This window comes from Cavia porcellus, unplaced genomic scaffold (genome assembly GCF_034190915.1).
Source record: "Cavia porcellus strain 051 isolate PalLab524CR breed Dunkin Hartley unplaced genomic scaffold, mCavPor4.1 scaffold_9, whole genome shotgun sequence".
Taxonomy (NCBI): Eukaryota; Metazoa; Chordata; class Mammalia; order Rodentia; family Caviidae; genus Cavia; species Cavia porcellus.
In genome coordinates, this window is record NW_026947492.1 from 2,707,694 (window position 1) to 2,730,375 (window position 22,682).

General features: G+C 39.7%; 1 protein-coding gene across 3 annotated transcripts in view; it reads right to left on the bottom strand.

The window, feature by feature from the left end:
• Window positions 1-259: 259 nt before the first annotated feature.
• Rdx (radixin) overlaps window positions 260-22,682 on the bottom strand; it is an 85,521-nt gene continuing 63,098 nt past the window's right edge. For 2 of the 3 annotated variants that reach the window (XM_063255723.1, XM_003462387.5), the window contains exons 14-16: window positions 22,255-22,415; window positions 3,137-3,226; window positions 260-819 (exon numbers count right to left, since the gene is read on the bottom strand). In XM_063255723.1, coding sequence (XP_063111793.1) covers window positions 3,160-3,226; window positions 22,255-22,415 — 228 coding nt within the window. In that variant the 3' untranslated portion in view covers window positions 260-819; window positions 3,137-3,159. Of the gene's footprint in view, window positions 820-3,136; window positions 3,227-7,627; window positions 22,416-22,682 lie in introns of all 3 variants that reach the window. The other variant, XR_010049615.1, reaches the window with a different exon arrangement.

Consider the following 22,682-nt stretch of genomic DNA (forward strand, 5'->3'; position numbering starts at 1 on the left):
TCTTGGACATTCAAACCTCCTCGAGGGCCAGGAGCAGTGCCATCTCCTGAATTAATAATGCTGTTCCATGTCCCAGCTCTGCCACTGTATCCTCCTCCACCCCTTCTCCAACACTGGCCAAACCCCAACGCTGTGAAATTAGATAAGATTAGGATCTGAGACGGGTGAGCAGGCCCCACTGGTCGGGGTGGGGGGTTCCTTAAGAAGGTGTCACTGCCTGCCATCAGGATGCAGAATAAAACGGAGAGTAAGGCCAAACTGATGATAGAATAGATTTATTGCTACATTTATATACAATTATACAAACAGCCCAGACAAGAAAAATTTTGTTTGCGTCACTTTCTGCAGATTCCACAGAGAATCACATGGGAACAGAGCGTGCACCACTGAGCTTGCCCAAAATCAGCCACATACATTTTGTTAAAATGGAAAACTCTTGAAAATTCCCCCCTTGGATTCCTCCTTACAAGCTAGTCATGCAGAAAAAGTGGATTCTCAGAAGCCAACGCCTTTAGGCATATGTTTGGGGGATGATGTCTTGGGGCTGCGGGTGCAGTGCAGAAATCCCAAGTCCTGGGGCACCTTCCTAAGGCCTGGCCCTGGGAAAGGCAGTCAAGAGGGGTTCAGAAAGAGAAAACAGCAAGAAAGGAAAACCCAACAGCCACGAGAGGAGGAGGGAGCCATCAGCAAGAGCCACGCTCGAGGGAGTACCAGGTCATCGAGTTCAGCTGCGATGCACACTTTGGGGGAGTTCCAAACACCAGGACTGTCTTGGTGTGTCCTTATCCTAAAGTTCGCCATGTGTCAGTCGCCAGGGACCTGTGTAAGGGCAGAAAAAATCACCAGAAGAGTCAGGCCAGAAGGATGAAAAGTGTTTCCCGAATGGGGTTGTAAAAAGGCGTGAGTCTGGGTGCCTCCCCACACCTGTAAGTTAAATTCTAAAGCGTGCTGCCTTTGGGGAGGGGAAGGGCGCTGAGGAAATAGAGCGAGGCAAAGAGCGTCAAAATACAGGGCTCCACAGTCTCTTTAGCCTGGTTAGAATTAGGTGTGGCTAGCTGGCCGTGGTGGCAGATCTTGTAATCCCTGCTCCTGAGGCTGAAGCAGGAGGACTGTCATGAATTCACGACTAGCCCAGGTTACACAAGCGAGACCCTGTCTCAAAACAAACCAACCCAAAAGAATTGTATTTGGCTCAAACTAAATCTAATGTAGTAAATAAATTCTACAAAGCTCCAATCCAGAATTATGATATAGACACCAGGTTAAGGCACAGATATCCTCCTTTTCATGTAATAACCACGAAACTTTATGATGAGAGCACCAGAAGAAGTATTAAACAGCCTGTGTGGTACCTGTACCCAAGGACTGGGTTTACCTCACTGACACCAGCGCCACCTGCCCTGCCTGAGGCCGCATCACGATTCGAAGACCCAGGAGATGGACTCTCAGGTCAAGTCCAACTTGGTCTGGGAGCAAAAATTAACCCAGAACTTCAGAGAAGAGGCATGCACATTGAAAGCAAGAGGCCCAGAGACATTACCAGTGTTGGGGGCTTAATATAATTTGGAAAATGTCTGTCCAAGACTGTGTGAGTTTCTACCCGCAATGAAACCGGGCAGGTGTAGCCCATCCGGGATGGCACCTCTGATCCCTCATCATCGTCCTGCACTTGGTGCCCCTCGTGATGTGCATAGCGAAACAGTGCCAGGAGAGAAACACTAGTCCCTCTCCCGATCAATATGGGATCAATAACAGTAAAATCAATTAAGGAGGGGAGTGGTTCTTTCAAGATTCAGAACTAGGTGATATTTCTAGCTGAGAATGTGGCATTGCCACCTCCCTCGTCCCCTTCACACGATCTCCTCTGGATCATTGAGATTCTCTGTCAAAATGTTACTTATCAACAAACAAAAAAGAGTGTGTTACATAAATGAATTCTTGCACTGGAAGAAATGGTCTAAAGATGAATAGCTAAGAATATTACTTGTACCAATCTGTGGAATTTTAAATTGTATTTTAACAAAAGATTCTAGTTCAAACACCCAGAATAAGACTAGCTGAATTTTAGGAATTTTTAATCAGTTACACCCTTTCCAGATGAGGACACATTATGGTGGATGTGTCACAACTCTTCAAGTGGACTTTGAAACAAGGAAAGTCTCATGACTGTACCAAGAGATACCAAGGATTCTAGTATATGCTTAACTTCATCTCAGAGCAATCCAAAATTCAGGACTGAAGAAGCAAATTGTTTGTAAAAATTCACTGCCTTACTGTAAGTCATTGGGAAAATTTATATATAACAATTTTTTCTGTCACAAGAAAAAAAATCTAAAAAATTCTATTGCAATAATGGATATTTCTTCCATACCTTAAAGGATTATCTCAAATATATGCACATTTGGTTAGAATTAGGTTTATAAAACCTTAGGAGGCTTAATCAGGAAATCACACATAGCATCCTTAATCTATATAGGATAAACTGTTATGGTTTTACTTAGAGTTGAGATGAAATTAGTTTCTGCAAGAAAAGAAATGTTTTAAAACAAGCTCTTCAGGTAATTTTGTTGAGAAATGACTTTAAAATACTGTCAGCTTGAGGTGAATGCATAATACTTTTATTAACCTGATTAATGAAGAGTTCCTTAATCCTTCTTCTCAAAATACATGCAAAGCACTTTATTGGTACAGGTGAAATTATTTTTTAAAGGAAAATTTTCCAGCAAGACTCCTGTCCTGTGTGAGCTCGCACTAAGTTAACTATTCTTGTTCCTGACCGAGAGGGTCTTTCTAAGCATGAGAGAAACTTCTAAAGTAATAAGACCAACTGGATCACTAAGATTACAGATGGAGCGTCCCTTTAGTAAACTCTAGCTGACCTTACAGCTATTAAATTGGAATAAGATGTGCTTGATTGACAGGAGCCCAAGAGATGCAAAGTGCTGCATAGAGACTGCAGACGGTGGCACTGTGCTGCAGAGGTGGCTGGAGAGTGCTCTCGGCGGCTCCCCCCTTGGACAGCGTCAAGGCCCCGCCTGTGGATGAACAGATGCGGGTCTTTTGAGGTCTCAGAGCACCGTGACAGGGCTGCTGTGAGTGTGGGCTAGCGCTGACCACAGCTCCCAGAGGTACCTACCTGGAGAGGATGCCTCTGTTCTGTTACATTTGCTTTATACTGCTTTGGCAGGAGCGCATCTGGAACAGTGCGTACAGTTTGGGTCCCCACCTTTCAAAAGAGACATCAAGATATTAAAGAGCATTTAGCAAAAGACAGAGAAGGAAGCTGAATGCGGAGGAGCGCGGCCTGCTCGGCAGCTTTCAATGCCAGGACACTTTGTTGCTCCGGGTTAATACAGGACCAAGTGAACAACTAACTGCCGAATAACCTTCCTAATCTTTACACTCTTGTTTTAATTTTAAATTCATCTTTCAAGCTCCACCACTGGAAAGTGAGCGTAAGAGTCACTAAATCTGTCTTTGAAACAGCAGCTAGAATTCTCTTAAGAACTACAGCAGCTCTACACAAACTGATCAGTTCCACAAGAATAGCCGGGCTCAAAGCCATCAACATCAGAACCCCCTTAGTGTCTAAGTAACGCGGTCTCATAGCTATTACGGATTATTTCTACTTCTCTCCTGAAGTTTCTTTCTGGTAACAGGCAGTCTAATGAAGCCAAAATACTGTGTGCTGCCTGTTTTGAAATCCACAGCTGCTGTCTTTCAATAAGCAAGTTCTCGGTGTGTACCACCTGCCGGCTAAAGGGCAGGGGTGGGACAGGTCAGACACAGGGAAAATGACCACTCGCAGTGGCCACAGAGATCAATTGCAGCCCCTTCCTCGGTGTTCCTCAGCCGACTCCCCTGCCATTCTCAGACACAGCCCTAGAGATCCCAGAAACAGTCACAGTTAACTCCACAAGGCAGCCGCAAGCCGGCCCTTATTCACCTGTCACTTCCCGGACGGAAGCAGTGCCCTACCAGTGAGTGTTTCCTAAGCAATCGGAAATTGGTGACTGGCAGTCTCTAGCTTCTACATGGATTATGTACTCAAACCACGTCTGTGGTGGACTGGTTACCCTACAAATCGTTATGGGCGATGGCTCCATTTCCAGGCAGTTGTTAACCTGAAAACCTGAATCTTTCCAGTAAGATATGGTGGAAAATTTCAAAATTGTCTAAGTTGATAATAAAGAAACACAGAAATGAGATTTATCAACAATTTTATATTCTTTAATACTTGAATGTGAGGTTAAACTGGGCAAAATAATTAGAAGATGATTAAGTAGTACTTGAAATTTAAGAATATTTTAAAGGGAATTGTTAATATTGTCAAAGATTTCAAAGGCAAGCAGAGCTAGCCCTTTATGATATCAAAGGGCATTTTATCAGCATAGTTTTACTTTTTTGTAATCACCATTTCGACTCATGATCACAATGACTGGTAAATTTAGACTTGTAAAGGGGCACAGGGAGAGAGAGAGAGAGAGCAAAAAAGAAAAGGAATGGTTTTCTAGACTGTATTACTAAGAAAATGTAAAGCTCAAGAGAAAGGAGGATGGGGAAGTAAGTGGATAAACATAAGGCACGAGAGAGAAAACAGGATGAACGTAACTCGTACTTATTACAGAGAAACATCACGCGTACATTTCCGTAGAAAGAGACATAAATCAGAAATTTCCCAAACTGAAAAAAAAAAAAAAAAAAAAAAGAAAAAGAAATTTCCCAAACTGGCCACCAGGCGGCGCCATGAGATTAAACTACTGTGAAGACAGTGCGAGCTGCAGGCGTGCAGAGCGGGGACACACACAGTTCAGATGGGCAGGACACTCCAGTGCGGCAGTGTACCACGCAGTAGGCTGGGACATATGTCAGGTAAGTTAGTCCAGGAATATAAACTTACGTTTCATGTATCTGGTTTTCTAGCTCAACGTACTAACAAGTTTTGAAGCACAGATACAGTTATCTCAATATACACAGGAACTGTACTTAATTTTATACTTTCCTGTTTAAGAAAGCCTCAGTGGATCAATATCTAAGATATATAAGGAACTCAACATCAACCTCCCTATCAATAAACGGGCAAACAAAACCAATTCTCAAAAGAAAAAGAAATGGCCAATTAATAAAAAAAACTGTACGACATTTAGCATTAGGATAATGCAAAGCAGAATGACTTCTCAAACAAAGTAAGAATTCAGCAAAGTTCCTAAGTTAAATTCAGCAAACAGAAATCAATTGCATTTGTCTATAGCAGCCACAAATAATTTTCAAATGTGGCTCTTAGAGATGCTAAATTATAAAATAAATCTAACAAAAGAAATACACGATTTTACCAACTTTAGTTACACGTACTTTACTAACATGCACTAAAACAGCAGTAAGACACGGCTGAAAGGCACTAAATGAAGAGGGAGAGACTGCACAACCACGATTAGAAGAGCTTAACGTCAGATGTAACTTCTTTCCAGGCTAATCCGCAAAAGTTTCCTCCGTATTCCCCCACACAGTTTAAACCCATTCTAAAATGTATACACAAAAACAAACACCCAAAAGTAGTTTACTATGAAAACAGAGTGCAGACTTCGAAAGGAAGCTCAACCAGGTATCAGCACTTGTCTAAGCCTGACGCTCTGAAAGGCAGGAGGGCTGTAAGTTTGAGCTCAACCTGGGCCTTTTAATGAGACCCTGCCTCAGAAATTAAAAGTTAAAAAAGGACTAAGATGTAGTTGTGTGAAGGCCCTGAGTTCAATCTTCAGAACAGGAAAAAATAAAAATCAACACATCTGAAAATGTCATGCCACTGGCCCTTGGAGAAATGTACCTGTTTCTTAAATCCTTTAATTCAAGGAGCACCAAACTGGCTTGTGGATAAAATCCAACCTGCCGCCTGTTTGGTACCAGTAATTTAAGAATGCTTCTAATATTTTTTAAAAATCAAAATATGCATGACAGTGAAATTTATATGAAATTTAGATATACCTGTGAATGAATTTCCATTGGAACACATTTACATGTCTTATAGATGTTTTTGCTCTTTAACTATGAAGCCGCAGAGCTGACACAGAGGTGATCTGGCTCACAGAATCGAATATATGTGGTATCTGAGCCTTTACATAAGTATTTTTTTTTTATCGGTACTGGGGATCGAACTCATGACCACCTGCTTGCAATGCAGGTGCCTATGCTGCTGAGCTAAATCCCCAGCCCCTTACCTAAGTATTTCACCAACCTTCATTTTAATATGGTAATTAAAATGTACTAATCTTTTTAAAAATATAACTGGGTACAGCAGCACACACTTGTAATCCTATCTTATCAAGAGACTGAGGCAGCCAGGATTGCAAATGTGAGCAACTTAGTGAGATCCTGTCTCAAAATTTAAAATACAAACCAAAACACTTTTTTTTAAAGGATCAAGGGATATATACCAATGCAAAGGTCAACCCTCAGTACTAAAAACAAATAGCAAAATGCTATCTAGGCAACTGTGTCTAAAAATGTAATTTTCACTTAACTCAATAAATAAAAATGCCATAAAGAATAATTAAGGTAAGTCAGGTCTATTTTTATCTGCAAAGTAAATCAGATAACCAGCATATAACATCTTGAAAATTATTGTGCTCCTCTCTCCATATAGCCCAGTAAGTGCCAAAGAACTGACTTGTAAACTTTAATGAACTGCTTAGTCACATTTAGTTCTGAACATTGATTTAGCATTCCCTTCATGCAAGCATGCATTCAGGTGGCCGATGAACCTACACCCTAAACTTGGCTCAGTGCCGTCCCCCGACCTCCCTCAGACCTCACGTGGAGCCCCCTAAATTCCTTTGAGTTTTTCCTCCGCCTTAACCAAGCACGAAGACCCTTCTCTCTGTCCGCTGCCTCTTAGATTTTCTCTAGACAAAGTTTAGTTCATACCACTAATGTCCTGTTCACCAAGTTTCTAAAATACTTTATTCAATGCCTAGTGGGTATTTAAAGCTTATTTCTACCTACATCCATCTCCACGTCAATATTATTTTGCTCCAGGTCTCTAAGCTCTCTTGAGCAGATTCTTTTTTTGATGGGAGGGTCTTAATATTATTTATTAAAATAATAAATATTTTAATTTGAATCCAAACTTTATCGCATCTTGAAGTTAACAATTTGACCAAATAGATGAAAGAACTTGATGTGCAGTTTGATCTCTGCTGTATTTTCTGTATTTTAACTTGAGGTTTAATATGTTCACCTTGGTCTGTAAATGAATAGACACATTATGTGATAGAATAGGTCTACAAATATAATTAAACATATCTCAGTTGGCTTTAAACTGGAAATGTGCTTTGTAATAAAATGAAAAAGTCTTCCACTTCAAAGAAAGCCAAAATCCAAATGCAGACACTGCTGCTAAGGTTGTCATTGGGCTTTTTGTTCTGTTTTTTTTCCTATTTTCTTCTGTTTTTAGACAGGGTGTCCCTCTGTAGGTCAGGCTGGGCTTGAATTCACTCTTGTAGCCCAGGTTGGCCTCGAATTCACAGCGATCCTCCTACCTCAGTCCACTGGAGTACGAGGATTACAGGCAATGTGCCTCCTCCCCTGGCCACTGGGCTTTTCTCTGAAAGGTAAAATGGACTGAGACACTTACCTTCAGGGACAACTGCAGTGTTGCGACATCTTTTTGTGGGTTAGAACAAGCTCTCCTTCCTCCAGCACAAGCAGCACTGTGACCTCAGGGTACAGGGTTCGTGGAGTCCCAGCTCAACCAAATTTGCATTCTATCTGACCATCAGACTCCACCAAAGTTACCTTAGTTTAACTCTGGCTGGAATATTTTTGTCTTCAGGGTCCAACTAATCAACAGATGTTGGGTCCAGGTCCCGAGGACTTTCTGCATGGTTTAGCAAGCTCCTCTGTGATGTGGCCCCTTCTGACCATCTCCACATACCGCTCTCCTCTGGTTGCCGAAGCTCCAGAGACACCACCAGTCTTTCCTGCAGGAGGCCAGCCTTGCTCGCCTGAGGTCTTTGCAAGTGCTATTCTCTCTACTGTGAGCCTTTGCAGAAAGGCTGGAAATTGCTGAGCAGGCCTCCTCTAGCGAGCATACATATATCTTGATGTGTTTACAATGTATTTTCTAAAAGTTCAAAATGGCTAACATGTAAAATCTGGCAAATTTCACACAACATTAAACTTGAGTATTTGAATGCTTTTCTTTGAGTCACTTTGTTCCTTCTGGTGGACATCAGGTCCACTCTGGGCCTGCCCCAGCTGAGGAAGTGCTGGCTTCCTCTTTGGATACAATTAAGTCTGCCGGTAGCCGCAGCCCCAGCCAGGCCCAGCCCTCTTTTATTCTCTGGTATTTGCATTCTAAATGGAGGAAGAAGCCAAGCAAAGCTACCTTTTTCTTCCCTCAGGTGCAATGGATAGGCTCTCTCCTCAGAGAGACTTTTCCTGACATTTCAACCTCTTATTATCAACTCTGTATTTTTTCAACCCAACTTTTTTCATAGTATCATAAAATCATTTTTATAGTTTAAGGATGGTCAACTCCTAGTAATTTTACAAGTTTTACAAATTTTACAATTTTACTCAAGTTGCAACTTTATAGTTACTTTGCTTCCTGGTGTTCTATCTTTTCCACAGAAAGTCAGTTTATTAGGGCAAGAGTTTAGTCACTGTAATACCCTCGATGGCAAGCTGGTAGGCAGCAGGCACTAAAATATTCGGATGACCTTTTGCAAATGGAAAGGGGATCTAGAGATGGAGGACAGGATGGGAGGAAATAAGAATCAAGACGTGTTACGTACATGTATCAACTTCCATGATGAATGTAATCAGGTACTGTAAACACGTACTAACAAAACCACGTGAGTATGTGGGTGAACAAGTGAACACTTCTCTTATCAAGGTTCTTCGGTGGCCCCAGAACACATACAGAGCTCTCTTGATCTCCCTGATGCTTCTGAAAGTAGCCCAGGTTAAAAGCGAACTTGCCTACCCTGCAGCCCATGGCAGTCCTCCCGCCAGGGCACCATCCCCTAACCCTAAGCTCTGTCTCACACAGCGGCCGCCCTCAGAGCTGGTGTCAGAAACCAGCCCCAAGGCGTCGCGCACTCCGTACCCCTAGCACAAGTCAGCCCTGAAGCCACCTCTGCACTCACTGAGCTGTTCCCTGGCCTGAAAGGGAAGCCGAGGGGCAGCCACGGACAAGCACGCTGACCTCTGCCGCCCTGCCCACATTAGCAAGGGGCTGGGTGCTCCCCGGCTCTCTGCAGGGACCTCCTGTTCTCTTGGCAGCAGGCACAATTATTTCCAAGTCTTCTGCTTCCTCCCCTGGACCGCAGATTATGTTTAACACACACGTGGATTCTCAGGCCCTAACCTCCGGCATCTATTTTTTAATGATGAAATTATTTCAATAAATTAAGTCATTCGAGGGCCACATGGAGCATATTTACCTTATAAGGTAATTATGGGAACAGATGTTTACTTCATTGTGTGTAATTCCCTGGACTTGGGTGGGTTCGTGCCACAGAGTGTCAGCTTCAACCAGCGGGAGTCGGAGGAGATTGCTAGAAAGAGCGTTTTTCTGACCTGTGCTGGGTTAATGTAAATAAGGACCAAAATGCGGGACAGATAGATACTGGGAAATGGGAAGGAAAATGTTCAAATGGAAAGAGAGTCCTGGGGATGTATGTGGCTCAGGGGCAGAGTCTGCCCTGCATACACGAAGGCCTGAGTTCTGTCCCCAGCACCACATAAAAGGGAAAAAAAGAAGAAAAAAAATTAGAAAAGGGGGAAGGGAAAGAAGAGACAAGGGAAAGAAAGACTAGAAGGGAATCACTGGAAGCGAGGTCTTTGTCAATAAGGAGGGAAGAGGGGCGTGGGAAAAAAGAAGATGGATGTGCAGGTGCAAAGTCCCTGTGATGAACACTGTCATTATTACGTACATCAAAGTATCTACCAGTAATATTTTTTAAAACAAAAAATTGAAGATCACAAAGAGGGATAAAAAACTTACGTGGGAAAAACTATACAGAAGACAATGCACACTTAAACTTTAAGGTAATTTTTAATCCCTCTCAAAATCACTCTTTTCAATGATTTTTTCCAAATTAGTGAGCACGTTAAGTATCACAGTAATGCCCTCCCGTGGCGGCCTTCTCCTGTACACCCTTCTCTGCTTTGGCCACGCTGCCCTGGTGAGGTCCTGGACTAAACCCAGTTTCTCTCCTTATGTAACTGACGTTCAGGTCAAACGTGACAGGTACCCCACAGCCTACTTGCCCCCACGATTGTCTAGCGTTCCATGAGTTTGGAAATCTCTGGAGAATTCTGAGCAGAAGCATAATCTGATTTGTTCAGAGCTACTGACAGGGCACCTCGCTCACCCAGTTAGGCGCCTAGGCAGCCCAGCTGGCAGGCAGCAGGAGCAAGTTCAATCCCTGCATTCTCCCTGGGATTTGTTTAAAGCTGCTGTTCACACGAGAATGAAACGCTAGCGGAATCCCAAACTTTACATGTTGTCAGTACAACTGGGCAGTTTTCAGCACATTCCCAAGTCTCTGCACCTTGATTTAAGTTGCAGATGCAGGTCCTTCTATTTGGTAGCTTTTCTATCTTTAATCTCATTTGAGAACCCATCTTCAAAGACTCGGCACAGGAACATTCTGCTCTGTGAGGCTTCCCTGGAACCCTCCAGCAAGACTGGCTGTCTTCCCCCTGAGCTCCCAGAATTCAACTGCCATGCATGTAACAGACAAGCCTCTATTCTGTGCCAAACACCACTATGACACTAAATGCATGAGTACATAAATCAGTAACACCCTTGCCCTCATGGAGCTTACATTCTAATGGGAGGAAGCAGGCCTCCTGCTTTTACAAGGTAAAATATTCTGTGTATTAGATGATAGGGGAAATGGGAAGCCACATCTTCAAAAAGTGCAGTAAGAGAAGCCTCACTGAGGTGACATTAATGACAAGGGAGCAACAAATATCTAGGGAAAAGCATTCCAAACTGGTTTTGAGCCAGCTAGTTTTAAGGCTAACAAAGAAGCCAGCGTGAGTTCTATTGAATGAGAGGAGAATGAGAGGGGTTGAGAGGGGTCCAGGAGCTGTGATGGGGATCAAATCATAGCGAGCTGTGAAAGGCCTGGAGAAGGACATGGCTTTTACTCTGAGTTTCAAAATTTCTGGAGAATTTCGAGCAGAAGCTAAGTAATCTGATTTGTTTAAAGCTGCTTTCCTAAAAGACTACAAGTAAGAGAAGAAAACATTGGAATGGAAGGAAGGCATTGTGATCACACAGTTGTGGTTAGAACAGAGTGAGGAAGTGAAGAACGAAGCTTATGTTCTAACAGATTACGAATTCTGAACGCTGAGTTAACGGATTTGTGGTTGGTGTAGATGTCAGATATGAATGAAAAAACCCAGAGATTTGAGTCTGATTAATGGAAACAGTGGACTTGTGCCTCCTCGGTGGGGAAGAGGAAGACTGACGCAGGAGAAGTTTCAGGGAAGAAACCCCTGAGCTTGCTTGGCCGGAAGTCCGAAGTGCCTGTTAGGCACCAAAATGGAAACACACGTGCAGAGGGGGCCTTGTGCGTCCCGGTGTCAGAAAGTTCCTGACTGGAGATCTGCTTCCAGCACACAGCGGTATTTAAAACAGCGACACAGGGACATGTCTAGGCGAGTTAAGAGTAGGTGATGAAGGACGGAGGCCTGAGCACACTGACAGTAAGGGATGGAGAAGGGACCTCCTGTGTCTGCAACACACAGACACACTGGGAGCGAACCACACGGTGTTTACTGCTTAGGACAAAACATGTCTTTTTAAAAAACTCTACAGACCTGGCACAGGGCCTCGCACACCCACAGTAACAGACAGAACAAAACTCTAGGAGAATCTCAAGTAAAATCTTTAAAAGGTAAATAAAGCACTGAAATGGAATCCAAAGTTTTAGGGTACAAACACCAATACTCACAATACTAACAGGTGAACAAAAATAAGAAGACCATTACTCACTCGGGCTTCTTTCATGGTTTTAAATGCTACAGATTAAAACCAGGGCCTCTGAGCTACCATCTCAGGCCCACATATATGGTTGTCTCAAAAATGCATATAAGCTGCTAAATGACAAAATGGTTTTGTCTTGTATCTATCAACAAAAACATTTTCATACTAATGATTAACTACTTTTAAAGACATTACTAATTTGGGGGGAAATAAATGTCAGGTACTGGAACAAATAAAAAGTTTCAAGAAACCTCAATAAGCAATGAAGTACATGTGCCAATTGTAGTGAAATAAACACATCACTAAATTATGATTTGCTTTTGCATATTTGATTTTACTTTTTTATAGACATACTTTTAAAATACACATATTAAAAAACTGCTAAATCTATACTTAACCTGTACACAAACAGCAAGACATATTTCAAAATGCATGCAGAGACACCATCTATTTGCAATTTGGATCACCAAGAGATTATATCCACCGATATTAAAAAGTTTTTAAATGTCAAAAAACTGACCAGATTGTATTAGGAACCATCTTTCCATTAGGAGGAAACAAGTGAAAATAAAGACAGACCCTGAGAGATCATCTGAGGAGAAGCCCATGAATCACATCATCCCTCTAGTAAAAGCTAAGTGGGTGAGCATAATCAAATATGACTCTCAGTTTTTAAAAATCCTAGTGGTCAGGCATGGGAACATATACCTATAAACCCAGCATTTATGAGGCTGAGGCAGGAGGACTGTCACCAGTTTGAGGCCAGCCTGGACGACACAATGAGTTCAAGGCCAGCCTGAACTACATAGTGAAACCCCTATCTCAAAACAAAACAACCTATAAAAAATTCCAAAACGCGTTTTTTAAAACTACTGTAGTTAATGTGTACATGTTCTAAATTAACCTTCACTAGGTTATGTTTTAATAATTATAACTTCCATAATTTTATTTTCTAACCTATAAAAACCTTTCTGAAGATTCCAGAAGAACATGGCGGATAGATAACAGCAGCCTCTGAGGCTCTTGGAGAAACTGCACTTGAAATCTAGCAATGGTGCTGGACAGGAAGTCCCAGGCAAGGGGGATATTCTTTGCTGACCAGGAACGAACTAAATTAAGAGAAACCATCTGGAAACGCAATCCTGGTGAGACAGCAGGCACAGATAAGGTCTCAGCACGGAAGCTGGACCCCCGCCACTGGAAACTGCGATTTGAATTACCTGCAGCCGCTGTTGCATCCCTGCTGTTGCATCCCAGCTGTTGCCCAGCAGGGAGAGAGATGCGAAAGCTCAGAGAGTGGGAAGCCTTGAAAGGAGTTGGGAGCAGGACTGGCTGGGTGCCCTGCATCCACCTGCGGTGAGTGAGCGAATCAGACCCTTACATAGAGAAGGAGGCTTCAGCGGAGGACATACTTGGACTGGGCAGACTTCCCAGAACGAGAAGCTGCAGTGACTTCAGTCACATATCCCCCTCTCGAGCGGGACTGGTGGGGAGTGCCTGGCCTGTGAGATGCTGCTGGCTGAGACCCAATAGGCTAGCCCAACCCAGGTCCCAGCACCTGAAGGTGCAGCCTAGAGGTGAAGCCTTGGGATAGGTTGACCTGGAGGGGCGGGCCCAGCAGAGGCTGCCCAGGTCTGTGTCTCCCTAGTACACTGCAGGGGGCGGGAACACCTAGCTGGCACAATTCAAACAGACTGTGGCCGACAGGGAAGGAAGCTGGGCCTCCTATACACGCTTAAATATAAGGAACAAAGAATATGGGAAGAGGGAGCAACAAGAAAGGGTCCTCGGCCCCCAATCCTGAGAAACACACAATAGCAGACACGGCACCAATAGATATAAAGCGCTATCTCCAGAGCCTCATAGACGAGTTCAGGAATGAAGTTATTAATGACCTGAAGCAAGTCATAAGCAGAATAGTTAGAGAAATGCTAAGCACTGCCGAAGAAAAAACAGATGGTGGGATGGAAGAACAGAAAAAAAGGGGAGAATTGTTTGATGGAGAAGATAGAGAAAATATAGAATACATGAAGCAGGTTCAAAGAGATTACCAGGAAACTAAAAACTATCGAAAACTGGCATAACAGCTTGAAAGAAACTAAGTACAGATTATCTGAACGGGAGGGCAGATTTGTAATATGGGAGCATGAAATGAAAAACTTCTTAAAAATAACAAAAAAACAAACAGCAACTATACAAAAACTAGAAGATAAGAGGATCTATAACTTAAGAACATAAGAGAAGTGGGGACACAAACAAATGGACTACAAAAGCTATTCACAGAAATAATCCAAGAGAATTTCCCTAATTTGGCAAATGGTAAAGATACTCAGATATATTAGGCATACAGGACCCCAGCAACCTACAACCCAAACAGAGCTACACCCAGGCATATAATAATCAAAATTCCAGAAATCCAATGTAAGAACAGAATATTAAAAGCCGTCAGAGACAAGAAACAGATCACTTACAAGAGAACACCCATCAGAATTGCAACAGACTTCTCGGCACAAACCATCAAATCACAAAGAGTCTGGGGGGGAATAATTCAAGCTTTGAAAGATAATAACCTCCAGCCAAGATTGATACATCCTGCACAACTGTCCCTAGAAATTGATGGAAAAACAAGGTGCTTCCAGGATAAAGAGGAACTAGGGGAATTAGCAACCACCAATTCGACTCTACAGAGAATACTGCAGGGTATTCTAAAAAAGGAAAATACCAAGATTCCAGAAATAGTGGCAGAGAGGCCACAATGAATGGAGCAGAAAACGAAATGAAGAATGACAAACTGACAACAAACGACAGAAAAAGAGCTCAACAGAAATGAGGCAGAGAAGATCAGAAGGTAGGAACAGCAATTTTGGAGAAAACAAGGCATCATAATAGCTAGTGCTGATTTAGTATCATCTTGTTTTGAAGTCCCAACAAACATGTATTCTTCAGTCTCCATCGGTTTTAACGTGTTGTATCTTATTGGATTTTATTATATATGATAATATAAGCAAAAACTTTTATAGACAAGGAGTTTATATAGAAACCATTGTTCATTTTCTGTCAATTGGTTCTAAATACCCTGTAATAATGTCATTCTCTTGAATGGTTTTATAGTGTTGTGATATGTTTGGTGCTACAGTATAAGAAGTTATACTCAAAGATTTCAAGGAAAGAGACGCTATGGTAACTATTTTTATGTCAGAATATCTTGTGGTGAAACATTGGTTTGCTTAAATGGTTATGTTTTGACCTGTGCTGTTCTGTTGTTATGCCCTCTTTTACCTCAATCCCCCCCCTTTTTTATTTACTTTTTTCTTTTTATTTTTTTAATTAAGGGAAAAATAAAAAAAAATAGCAGGATACATTTATAGTAACCTACTTTGATTTCCTATTAACTTGATTTGAAATCCTGCATTGCCCTCACCATCTTGTTTTGACTGATTTTCCTCTATTCTGCTTTGCTTGATAGTACCAAGATTGAAAGTATAGGCATAACTGTGAAGACAATAAAGAATCATGATGCCCATTCCGATTGACTATTATTTTTTTTTAAATCCTGTAATGTCTCCAATGCTTTGGTTTTATTCTTTACTGTTTAGTTCAATTTTATTATAACTGCCAATTCTTCCTAAAATAACAAGAGGCAGTGTGGTAACCATTGTTGATCACCTTATATTTTGTTTTTACATTATCTATTATGTCCATCCTTTTGATTTGACTGACTCTGTTCTGATATGTCACATTTGGTTTCACTCTCTTCAAAAAAAAGTACTAAGAACTGTGGGAGTAATAAAACCCAAAATGTGTAATTGTCATTGTACAAAAGAAAGGAAAAGAAAGTGCTCTAAAGGTTATAACTGCATATATGTTTAAGTGTATAAGATAGATAACCATATTACTGTTTTTTGGATCACTGAACAAAACTGTTTGCACTCTCACTGTTTGAAAGTCCACTTTATATGCTTCAATTTTGTAACTTGAACAACTATTTCCAAGATGAGAATATGTAATCTATTAACTAGTGATTTCTTACTGTTTATTTTATTATTATTATTTGTCTTTTTCGTTTTTATCGGTACCAGGGATCGAACTCACGACTGCCTGCTTGCAAGCAGGTGCTTATGCCGCTGAGCTAAATCCGCAGCCCCTTACTATTTTTTAAATTTTATATTACTTGTACCCTTTTTCTGTTCTTTTTTTTTCCTTTTTCTCCTTAAATAAAAAAATAAAAAACCTTTCTGAAAAAGCCCTTCTTTCACCAACTTAATTAGAATTATATGAGAACACAAAGATTGAGGGAATTACTGTTAATATGTGTGCATCACACTGTAATAATCCTGAGTTATAAATAATTCAAAAATGGATATTAACTATGGCTAAGACCACATTTTTGGAAAGACAACACATCTGGAATCAAAGTATCCATCTCTAATTCCAGAGAAAGTCTCTGAAAATAATCTGATTCAGAACTGTGAAATCAATTACCAAATTAAAATACCAACGAGTCAGACATAGAAACAACTTAGTAGGAATGCAGTCCATTACTGCTACCCTGGGACATAGTAAGACAGCTCCTTAAAAAACACAATTATCATCTGATCTGGACTTATCATCTGATTCAGCATTTCAATTTGTGGATATCTACCCAAGAGAAATCAAAGTAAGGAATCTGTAAACTAATGTTCCTAGCAGCACTGGTTACGAACCAAAACGCAGAACCCAAATATTCATCAGGTGATGAATGGATAAACAAACTACACCATGCATACAGTGGAGCATTATCCGGACTCACAATGAAGTCAAATTCTGATAAACACTTATACTTGGATATTAAGTCAGACACAGACAAATACTGAATTCACTATTAGGAGGTACCTAGAAACCTTAAATGTATAGTGATAAAGTGTAACAGTGGTTCCCACGGACAAGAGAGAAGGAAAGAAAAGGCGACTGCTGTCTAACGGAGCTTCAGTTTGGGCCCTAAGACCTGGAGACAGACACTGGTGATGAACGTACTTAATACCAATAAACAATAAACTCAAAAACGGTTAAGGGAAGAACTGGTTTACGCATGGGCTTATGCCCCAATGGTAGCTCAGTTTTCCCTTTATCTTTCCTTGTTTGCTCCGACAGTTCCTAATAAAATCTAGTCAATTTTTAGAACTCAAAAGCTATTGAAACTAAAGTGTAAGATGTTGTCTCTTTATGAATTTTGAAATATAGTGTCTTACTACTCATATATAAACTAAAGATATTATGTGTACTTTGCCACAAAACAATCCATAAATATTCAACATTGAAAACTCTGCTAAACTTCTCAGCATTTAGTATGCATATTATCTATTACTAGACTTGATTTCCTGTAGTAATGAGTCTTTCTATAACATGAGGAAAACTTATAAAATTAGGGACTTTATCTTTCAGGATATGTTAACCAATGTTTAAAATCTGATCTACGAAACTCAGTAATTTCCTAGGGAACAAGCACAGTTGAGAGACCCACGCTGCCTATTCATTCGTACTGTCTGCCAGTCGCTCTCCTAGTGTTGATTTTTTCTATACTGTACTATAATGTTTCCTTCATTATACAAATATATACTTTAGTCAACAGTTACAACTTTAAAATAATTACCTAAGTGGAACTACTGCATGTTTCAATTATTTGACTTGAATTTTGTAACTTTTCAGTATAAACAAAAGGAAGATACTGTCTTATAATTCTAAGAAATATACACATTTCTAAGTCTAAAGCAAGATAAAACATTTCAGTTGAAAAAAGCAACATGGCTATGACATACACATAATCTATGTTTTCTCAGGAGTTTTTTCAAAGACAGTCAAATCAATAATCTTAGGAATATGGATGTCACACTGCCACTATCATGGACACTTAGCTGTGAATAGGTAAAAATAAAAAAAATTAAAATAAAAACCCAAAGCCAGTATCACTATTTTCAGAGTAAAGTTGATGACACACACAAATAAAATGAATCCAAACTGTTAAAACTATAAGTGAACAATCAGAATATGATAATAAAAATAATAAACTTTACAGATGGAAGCAACTGGCTAGCCAATAAGCATGGAGGAATCTGGGCATCCAAGTAATATGAATCAACAACATGGCATTGACACGCTGAAACATCTCTGATGTGTAAATAAATGCAAAAAAATCTAAAAGTGCTAAGATAAACATTTGGAGTGCTTATTTTAAAGTGGCCAAAATGGTCACTCTAATATTGCTTTTGACTCCTGAAATATAACAAGCTCTTAATAAAAACATCCTTGACTAAAATATTAAATAAGAAGATTGAGCCACTTTCAAGGGAACTCCAGAGCCAGATATAAACCTGAATTCAAAGGATGTGTCATTTGAAGGATGGATTTTTAAAATTCCGTAGCGAACAGTGGATATACTTAAACTCCTAAGGTAGTAATAAATACAAAGCCCCAAATCAGAAAACTGTTGTGTTACAGAACGTATAGGGCATAGTATGGAAGTGATAACAGGCATTTTTCCAGAGAGAAAATGGCAGCTCTTAAATTCTTGAAAAACAGACATTTTATTGAGTGGGTTTACTAAGGAAAAAGTGGAAGCTAAAAATCATTTAATTAGCAAGCGAAAGAGAGTGTGACACATTGGGCACTACTCTGAACCAACTTTTTCTATGTACCACTGCAGAATGTATGTTATCAGGTGACTCAGACATTTTTGTTGTTTTTTGTCTTGAGACAGGGTCTCACTAAGCTGTTCAGCCTGGCCTTAACTCACTTTGTAGCCCTGGCTGCCCTTGAGCTTGCAGCAACCCTCGTGTCTCAGCCTTCCAAGTAGAGGGAAGCATGGACATTTTTATGATGTAATCAAAACCTACAGTTTTGAGCTCTCAAAATGTACCAGGATATTGCCATTCTACATGACATTATTTATCACTTTGGAATATTTAGAATTTGACAAGTAGGTTATAGTTAGCCTAAAAGGCATAAAGTATTAACATGTTAAAGTTCTGCTCACTTAGAACAAATTTAAGAGAGGAACCTGCCAGGAGAGTTGCACATTTAACTGTCTCCATACAAATTGTATTTAAGCTTCTCTTACTAACAAGCTCAGAAAATTAATGCTAAAGTTAGCAATTCCCTACGTGTTAGTACCAAGCTTGAACTTTCAAAACACATGAGCTGTTTCAATCGTGTGTGCATACAGTGGGATGCTTTGGGATTTAAACAGTTATCTTTTTATTTCTAAAACATCTCAACCTTACCAGGTGGTTAAAATTGGAACAGAAGATGGCAATTTTTTGTAATCATGGCATTAATATTAAGACATATTTTTTAAGGATAAGAGTAAGTTTAAATATAAGTCTGTAAATGGTAATTCTGGATCTTAAAGAAAAACTCAGATAAAAAGCAAAACAAAGATTACAAGATCAAAGAAGTGGCCATCTGCCCCTGAATAGATTTAGTGACAAATACTACTATAAATTGAGAAAATGCCTGGTTTTTATTACTTTTGGAAAAGATTTACCACTTTTAGACTTCGTTACAATTAGTAACATGCTTTTAAAAAAGCAATTTGCTTCTAGACAAGATAAATGTATTTAAACAATTGCAGTTAGCAATTCTTTAAAGAGTATCAGAGGTTTACTATGACAATGAATCAATGATAATGAATCTACATCTTACTTAAGAAAAACAAATTTAGCAGCTATACAATAAAAATGACTGGAAATCCTAAATTATCCTCTGTTGCCAAGACAATAAATTTAACGATTTAATTTTCCACAGAAGCAGTAACTATTATTTCCATTGTAAATGAGATGTAATTTGAGGTAAAGAGTAAATCTATGAGAATTTTAAAGCTCTTCCCTATCCACTCTCATTTTTAAGATGTGATGATTCATAGCTCTGATGGACTATACTTTTCAGGAAATATACAAGAAATCTATGTTAAATAACAACAGTGGACCTTGAAGGCATGAGCTTTTGTCACTTTATTGTTAACCACTGAATATTATCCAAAATTAGAGATGTAACTGTAATTTTAATTGTACAACACAAAATTATGCTAATGGTAAACACCTATCGGAATTTACCAAATACTCATTAGTATATTTTTACATTGCTATATGGACATGTGCTCTCAACTGCTAATGATAAAATTATGAAAATTCATATGCAAATGGCTGTTTCTGTTTAGAAAATTCACACAGCTTTAAAAATGGATTAAATCCACTTTATTCCTAATCTACAAATAGATTATAAACAGCAAATATAACTGGTAATTTTTCAACACTGTAACAAGCTGATGTATCAATGGTAGTGCACACAAGTCAAAATGAGAAAAATTAATGAAAATCCAGTAGAAGTTCATGTTTTTCACCTATTATGGCAATTGCTTTAATGCTTTGGAAAAGTGAACATTTGTATTTCAAAGCATGAAGAGCAAGATCTCTTTACCCCTCTGATGTACTGCAAGCAGAAACATCTCTTCTGGAGGATTTTGAAGCATGTGCATAACCATTGTACAACAGTCACTTCAAGAGTAACCAGTTATCTTTTGTCCTACAAAGTCCAAAAAATATATTAAGCAAAATCTTTCCTTTTCATAATGTCTGCCCAGATTAATCCTTTTAAAGTCAGCAAAATCAAAAAAGCATGAAATATTTTCAGGCACAACTTAAAACTACTGTGCATGAAAAATGTTTAATAAATGGCAATTTAACAGAATATAAATTTGAGTGCATAACACCAAATGAAAAGTAGCTGAACCACACAGAGAAAACAAGGCTTTCCATATCTTCAAATTCAGGTGTTTCACAATAAAGACAATATTAGAACATCTGGGGAAAGACTTCTTAGGTAAGACATGATGGAAATTAATATAGTCTAAATTTGTAATTTCTAAAATGGATTAAATTTTTTTAGAGATGGGAAAAACAAATACAGTATAAAAACAAGGATCATGAACTATCATCAAAATGAAGGTACAGACATTCTGCATATACCACAAAGGTTACATCTTACATAGACACACACACACTTTTCTTCAGACATGACACCCCTCCAGTAAAACATACCAGTGTAAGCTTATAATTTTTGATACAAATCAGAGCCCTACCATTCAGCTCAACGAAGGCAGTTTAAAAAATTAGCACTAAGATATACTGAAGGAAAATAAAATCTCGAAGTATTCTTTCATGATTGAGACTGTCTCTGTGGAATAAAACCTACAGCTTACACATTCTATCATGTTTGAATAACCAATCACTGCAGGTGTAGTGGTGAGGTAGTTCTACTGGCCCTTCTAGGAACTCTGATGCTTTCACAGGCTGCCTTCCAGATTTGTTTTTTTTTAATGATTAAAATCAATTATGAATTAATTACTTTTTTTTAATTAGACATCTGTTTTTCTAAATCACCTTATGAAAGAACAAAACTTTTTGGATCTTTCACAGATAACTTGTTGACAGGTAGTTTCATCAATAAACTCTCCTAGAACTACTACTTGCTGTCTACACCAGGGTGAAGTGGAAGGCAAAGAAAAATGTCTCTCACATACACACACACATCACAGAATATGAAACAGTAATCAATTTATCTGTCAAAGATGACAGCAAGGAAGTAACAAAGGTCCAATAATATAATTATATTGGGATTTTAAAAAAAACCCACACACACACTATTCTCTTTGATTTATAGTTCTCTGCCATGATTTACGGTCATCTACTACATAATAATCCAAGACTGTCCACCCAGCCACTTACAATCACTTTAAATACTGCCAATGATCTGCATGGCAGCAGGCTTATGGTCATGGCAGGGTAAAAGGGTACACTGAGCAAACATGAGAATGTGGAAATCTATGCCGGTTCAATATGGAAAAGGCAAGGGAGAACTGAGTGATCTAAGCACTCTGAAATAGTCATCATTACCCTTTTAAAATGCACAAAGTGTCAGAACACACATTTATCAGACATGATTATTAGTGTTACTCGTTAACAATAATGAAAAATCAACAAATGGAAATGCAAATGGAGGTAATGGAACACTGTGCTCAATTTCCTGGCCCCAAAGAAAACCAAACACAACGGGACACTGCCTTAAAGTTGAAGCGCTCTCCTCCAATCTGTCTGGAGCCCACAGTCACACTGGTACAAGTGCTTTGGCAAGGTAGGCGCAGCCCATCACATCTGCACAGGCCTGCTTTTCTCTGCGGGTGGTTCAGCTTAGGAAGGACATGTACGCAAAAGAACAGCTCTCACATGGCCTCAAACTCATCGATGCGCTGCTTCGTGTTGCCCTGCCGGATCTGCCGGAGCGTCTTGTACTTGTCACGGCCTGCTTTCACATTCTCGGCATGAAGAACGTCATTTTGTGTTTTCTTGGTTTCATCTCTGGCTTGGGCTAACTCGGAACTTAATGCCTGTGTTAGAGGATAAAAAATGGCACTGTCATTTTTTCCCTTTAAAGTTTTTATGAGAATGGCTTAAAGATGCAAATATAAATACACCAAATCTCTAACTTTCAGTATATTAAACTTTTCACCACAGAACGGTTTTCTTTCAAGTGCATAACCTTAGGTTTAGGGAAGAATACCCATGCCTTTCATCCCCACACCCAACCATGGGAGTTCGCACATTTCAAATTTCCTTAATTTTCTCACCCAATACTTATTACAGAGCAATGTTAC